At 41.6% G+C, this 6769-nt stretch overlaps 1 protein-coding gene across 1 annotated transcript in view; it reads left to right on the plus strand.

Annotated features, from left to right (window-relative positions):
* nog1 (noggin 1) overlaps positions 1-1171 on the plus strand; it is a 1633-nt gene extending 462 nt beyond the window's left edge. The window contains exon 1 of the mRNA XM_026910077.3: positions 1-1171. This exon is cut by the window's left edge and continues 462 nt beyond it. Within this exon, the coding sequence (XP_026765878.2) occupies positions 44-721 (678 nt within the window). The 5' untranslated portion in view covers positions 1-43 and the 3' untranslated portion in view covers positions 722-1171.
* Positions 1172-6769: the final 5598 nt, after the last annotated feature.

Raw genomic sequence — 6769 nt, forward strand, 5'->3', positions numbered from 1 at the left:
GTGTGTGTGTTGTTTGTTGTTTGTTTTGAGTATTTTGGTGGTGATGGAGCGCCGTTTCGTGGCGGCGATGTACGTGCTATTCGTGTCGCTCGCGCTGCGCACGGAGGAGGGCGCGTGCCAGCACTACTACCTGCTCCGGCCGGTGCCGAGCGACAGCCTGCCTCTGGTGGAGCTCAAGGAGGACCCGGACCCCGCGCTGGACCCGCGCGAGCGCGACCTGAACGAGACCGAGCTGCGGAGCGTGCTGGGCGGCGACCTGGACTCGCGCTTCCTCTCCGTGACGCCGCCGCCGCCTCCGAAGGAGCGCGAGGACGAGGAGCACGCGGACAGCTCGTTCCCCGACGGCCCGATGCCCGCGCACATCCGCGCGCTGGACCTCGACGCGCCGCCGTTCGTCGTGGCTGGCGCGCGCCGCCGCAAAGCAGGCCGCAAGCTGAAACGGCGGCTGCAGATGTGGCTGTGGGCGCGCTCGGCGTGTCCGGTGTCCTACACGTGGACGGACCTCGGCAGCCGCTTCTGGCCGCGCTACGCGCGCGTGGGCAGCTGCCGCACCGAGCGCTCGTGCTCCGTGCCCGAGGGCATGATGTGCACGCCCGCGGGGTCCTCGCGCGTCACGCTCTTGCGTTGGAGATGCGCGCGCCGCCGAGGCAACCTCAAATGCGCGTGGATTCCCGTGCAATACCCCATCATCACCGAGTGCAAGTGCGCGTGCTCGAACTGACCCCACATCTTCCTCAACGTTTTAACTTATAAATTACTTTATAATAGCTATAAAAGTTTCTATTTTGTATAATGTTTATATATTTTTATTTTTTAATTCGTTGTTGTTTGTTGTTATGCACTATGAAGTGTAAGAATGTATTTTCTCTTCTTTATGTATATGTTGTGCCATGTAAAGAGGATAGACAGTATTATGTGTAACCCAGAGTCTACTGTATTTGTGAAGAATAAAATGTTTATAAGTCACTTTTTTTTTTTTTTTTTTTTTTTTTTTGTATTTATGTCGCTGAGAATGAAGCGAGGAGCGCGCGCGCAGACGCTGGACTCACGTTTAACGATTTAAATGTATCTTTTTTTTTAAAAAAATGTCTCACATCCTGTAAATTAAGAGCAATTGCTATTTATTCTTTATATTCATAGCCTATAAAAATATCTGTAAAATAAAAGTGACATAAATGACACTTTGGTTTTCATTTCTTTCATTATTTCTGCATCAACATCATTTCGTGTGTGTGTGTGTGTGTGTGGGTGTGTGTGTGAGATGCTATTTTCACACATTCAGTCATATTTTTAAATGATTTATTTTCTAAATGCACAACACTCAAATTGTTCCTTTAAGTACTTTGGCATTAACTGTCATGTCATTAATGTAATTATTTATTTCCCCACATAGGGATGTGATATATTTATATCTGGAGTATAATGCAGTTTATATGTAGCTAAATTATTTTATTAAATGATTTTAGTATTCAGTGACATTAATACATTTCATTTAAAACCTGCAAAGCATAATCTCTGTCTTGAAGTTGAAAACTCACCTTTACCAACTTAGCTCTACAAAGCACTGACACTGGAGACTCCTTCCAAAAAATGTCAAATAAAGTAAAAAAATGTCAAATAAAGTCTCTTACTTCATCACATCAACATCAATTTTGAATCCGTCCATGTGGAGCGTCCGCCATACAAGTCACTGTGTATGAGCTGTTACTATGGAAACGATAAACAAAGCGCTGACACTGGAGACTCCTTCCATACATGTTACATAAACATCTCCTTACAGAAACATTAAAAGCCCTGTTTTTTACAGCGTCTGCTGTACACGTCCCGGTGAATGAGCTGTTGCTATGGAAACGATAACGTATTAGAGCGAGTGCATTAATATAAACCAGGGATTTGCAGCTGCACTACTGTCAGAGCTGCTGTTTACCTGTTTTTACCTGTAATGAGCCTATGAATGAACATTATAGGAGAATTCATTGATTCATTGATTCACTGATTCATTGATTCATTGATTTGTACATCTCTCCACCCGACGTTAGCATCCACTACAGCAAATGTAAAAACTCTGTCACGCGGTGTGTGTGCGAGATAGATAGCGAAAGTGAGTGTGAGCGGCGTGAAGCTCGAGAAGCTGCCGATGGAAAGAAAAGAGGACAGGAAAGCAGAGACAGAGAACAGAAAAGAGGACAGGACTCATCTGACGCTCCCTGGCGTCCATTTGCGTCCCGGCAGGAGGTCGGCCCTCGGAGCCACGAATAAACAACAGGCTCATAAAGAGCATCAAACACAGCTCTGTTTGACCTGTCACACTGCTGCTTTATCTAAACACAGCTTTGATTAGAACACACACACTCACACACACTCACACACACACACACTGGTGCTCACGCTGCTTCCAGTGCAAACCAACCAACCACACAGGGGTGCCATTCAAAGGCTCAGAAAGTGTCGAAGCTGCAAATTGTTTCAGTTAAAACACTTTAAAACGCTATCAAGTTGATCTGTGTGTACAGTAGCTCTGCTGATTACGCCGTTATTGACTCACATTAACATTAGCATTAACATTAACGTTAACACTGTTAGCATCTGGTCTTACCACAGAGACGAGGATTCACCTTTCATTCAGCGTTCTGACTGACTGGTCCGTTCGTTTCAGTCTCTTCTGGTCACTTTATCGCGCTAGCAAGCGTGTCTTCAATCTTAGCTAACCACTGGACATGAAAAATATTAGCAAAGTCAGATATCTTTAGCCAGTTAAAGCTACGACTTTAATCGATTGCGATTTTTATAGACTTAGAGGTGTGCACACTACACCATGACTGATAGCGGATAGCAGTGGGCCTGATCCCAAAATCCTGCTTTCTCATGAAAATAAACACAAAGTGTTCATATGATTTTGTCTCTATTTTATATGGAAACAAGAAAAAAGAGAAATAAGAGAAAAAACAGGGAGGAAAGATTAAAGTGGAGAGACCCAGGCAGTGAGGCTTGTCTGTTCTGCAAAGAGAACTGGAGGTATTATTACTGGAGGCTTTATTATTTTATAAGCATTATTATTGTATATTTCATTCTCGTCTTCCCACACAATCAGCGCTGTTCTTGTGTAGCGGGAGTGTAAAGGTTAATTCCACATTCAGAAACCTGCCTTTGTGTAACGTGATGGAATGGTACGCGTATATGCTCATCAAACACCAAACGGCGTTTCGTGCCATGTTTCGTTTGGTACAGTCTACATGAAAGTGAAGCAATATATATAATTTTTAATTTAGAAATTTTGTTGAGTCATTTGTACTAATATTTTTTTCTGAAGAATGAATTGATAAGTGTATGCTGTTGTTGTTGTTGTTGTTGTTGTTCACTGTGCACTATTTTAAGTTGAAGTTGCATGAGTGTTCGCGCTGCATAAAAGCTAGCTCACTGAGAGCATTAGCTAATATTGACCTTTACTCTCATGCTAGCATGCACGGCCTTGCTGCGAACTACTCCTCTAGTTGTCAGTATGTTTCGATCAGATGACCATGTACTAAAGTGCTAAGGCGCAAACCTGAGTGTACTTTGTCGACTCTACACAACACAGTTACACTCTCTACGTGTCACGCAGTTACCCTACATGATTCATCACTGAGAAAATGAGAGAGAGAGAGAGACAGAGAGACAGAGAGACAGAGAGAGAGTACATAATTGATCCCCAAAGGGAATAACAGCCACAAAACTAGAGCAACAGGGAGGACTAAGACTTACCAGTTCACAAGACTTTAAAAATGCACAATAAACTTACAGTATACCACAAAAATATACACATAACTAGCTCTCCAAGTTATTTTCAGACTAAGATTCCTGTCCAGATTAACTATATGAAATATATTACAGGTTGGCAGTACATTAAAACTTGTGTGTGATGAGCAGTTGTGGTAGTGTATGTGTGTGTGTGTGTGTGTGTGTGTGTGTGTGTGTGTGTGTGTGTGTATAAAAATGTACAGTAGTCGTAAGTAAATTCATAAGTAATCAAATCAAACATGATTGAAAATACCGGAGCCTCGGCGATCATTAGCAGACTTCAAACATCACACTGTTGACCTGTCCAAACTACACGAGCGGTTGCCATGGGAACATACAGCAAGTAGTCACGGGATTCTGGGGGAAGGAGTGACGCGTTAATAACCGAGCGCTAAAATTAGCTGGCTGTGAAATCCGGGCTAAAACGCTGTAGTGTGCACTAGGCTTCAGCAGCGCTGCGAAGTAGCTTAGCTACATGTTTTAGTAGCAGCGCAACAGCAGCTATTTTAAATAGAATGGAGCTTTTCCAGCAATTAGCTTCTTTTTTCCTCCACCACTTCAACATTATTTCTGAAAAAAACAATGTGTAAATGATCATTTCCTTCCAGAACCAAGTACAGTATGTCTAATAAATTAGTGTAGAACATGTGTAGGTGCACCTCAGCTCTCAGGGATCTGTGTGGAAAATAACAGAAGTGCATCCATGACCATTTTTATCGACGTTTATGAGCGTAAAGGATTCACGCAGCAACAGATACACGCATGTTGGTAAACTACACAAAGCAGAAAAAACCACCGGTTTCTGATTTTTCCTTGTTGTGTTGCTCAGCTAGTTGTTTACGTCGACAGGGTGATCAGGAGTGATTAGCGTTAGGTGTTATATACTGTATTTTCGCAGTGAATTAACCACTAATGGGGATTATCGTCATTATTCATATTGCAGCTATTTACCTCACTGTGATATGGAGTAGCGTTAGTGCATTAACACGCCATATTGTAACAGTTAACATTATTAACAATATATAATTATTAATTCTGTTAACTGTTTCTTACTCAGAGTAGTTTAGAAATAGAAAAGTAAAATCTCTCTCTCTCTGTGTGTGTGTGTGTGTGGGTGTGTGTGTGTGTGTGTGTGTGTGTGTGTGGGTGTGATGATACTTTATAGCATGTGTTTATGTGTAATGACAGTATTCAGGCTGTGTGTGTTATGACACTATAGAACGTGTCTGTGAGATGATATTTTATATCTTGTGAGTGTGTGTGTGTGTGTGTTGTGACACTCTGCCGCAGTAAAACAGTGTGTGATGACCCCTGCGCTCACTGAGGGTGTGTGTATCAGCACCGTGATGCCCCAGTTTGTGTGTGTGTGTGTGTGTGTGTGTGTGTTTGTAAACTCAGCAGGAGTGGAGCTCTAAATCATTTCTTCGCTCCCTCCATACGTCTTCTTCCTCTATTTCTCAAAGAGGTCATCTCTGTGTTTGATCTCTCTCTCTCTCTCTCTCTCTCTCTCACACACACACACACACACATTTTATTCATTTTTTTCAAAATCGAGGCTTATTTATTTATTTATTTTAACTGATTATTTAACACATTAGTTAAATAATGAACAAAGCATCCACCTCAGCATTAATACACCACGAGCGACATTCAGTAATGTAGTAATTTATATATATATATATATTTTAATAATAAACCAGATAAGGTGAATAATTAACACCTCAGTGACACATCAGTGAGTAGTATGAAGCTATTAATGGCTAACATGAACAGCACGTTAATGAACATGTTTGTGTTCAACAGTCAGGAACATGTTGTTGATGTCATTGAATTTTGTTCATTTATATTATATTTCATTAACATTTAAACAAACATTAATACAGGAGTTAACTGAACATGTTACTTTCCTGATATTAATTGCAGTTTATTAATGATGTAGTTTATGTAGTTTGTTAACATTAGCTAATGCAGTGAATAATGTTAGTTAAAGGAACTTTAATGGAAAGAGAAAAACAGATAGCTAGTATTTTCAATGATTTTCTTTGTTTCTTTCTTTCTTTCTTTATCGACTTGACAGAGAAAATGAAAAGACTTAAACATGAAATTTTACAAGATTACTAATATGCCTCTCTCTCTCTATCTCTCTCTCTGTCTTTGTCTCTCTCTCTCTGTCTTCCTCTTCGTTTGTCTGTCTCTCTTTCTCTCTCTCCCTCTCTCTGTCTATCTGTTTCTCTCTCTCTTCCTCTCCCTCTGTCTGTCTTTCCTTCTCTCTGTTCCTCTCTGTTCCTGTCTGTCTGTCTTTCTCTCTCTCTGTTTCTCTCTGTTTCTCTCTCTCTCTCTCTCTCTCTCTCTCCCCCTCTCTGTCTGTCTCTGTCTGTCTCTCAATTTTTCAGTGTGCTTTATTGACATGACAAAGTATTTTTGTACTGCCAAATCAACATACAGCAACAGAGCAAGAGAAGTAGGAATTGAACAAAACTTAAAGTGAAAAATAGTCAGAAAAATACAAAAATAAAGAAATGTCAAATAAATATGTTGCAAAATGAATAACTAGATGCAACTTCATATACAGTGATGATAACACAGGAACACAGGAAGAAGGTGATGAAGTGGGGTTTGAGTGAGCGGGTGGGTAAGGTGTTAGGCACAGTTATGGTGGTCATGGTGTCTCTCTCTCTCTCTCTCTTTCTCTCTCTCTCTCACACACACACACTTTCTCTCTGTCTGTCTCTGTCCCTGTCTTTCTGTCTGTCTCTTTCTCTCTGTCACTGTCTGTCTGTCTCTCTCTCTGTCTCAGGCTCTCTCTCTCTCTCTCTATCGCTCTCTGTCTGTCTCTCTCTCTCTGATTCACTCAGTCTCTCTCTCTCTCTCTCTCTCTCTCTCTCTCCATGTCCCAGCTGTTGTGATGAACTGTCTCTCTGTGTGATTTGCTAACTGGACTGTTGTTCACAATTCTCTGATTTACTCGCCGTGCTAATTCTGTCTTTTAGAC

The sequence above is a fragment of the Pangasianodon hypophthalmus genome, chromosome 29 (assembly GCF_027358585.1).
Source record: "Pangasianodon hypophthalmus isolate fPanHyp1 chromosome 29, fPanHyp1.pri, whole genome shotgun sequence".
In the NCBI taxonomy this organism is placed as follows: domain Eukaryota; kingdom Metazoa; phylum Chordata; class Actinopteri; order Siluriformes; family Pangasiidae; genus Pangasianodon; species Pangasianodon hypophthalmus.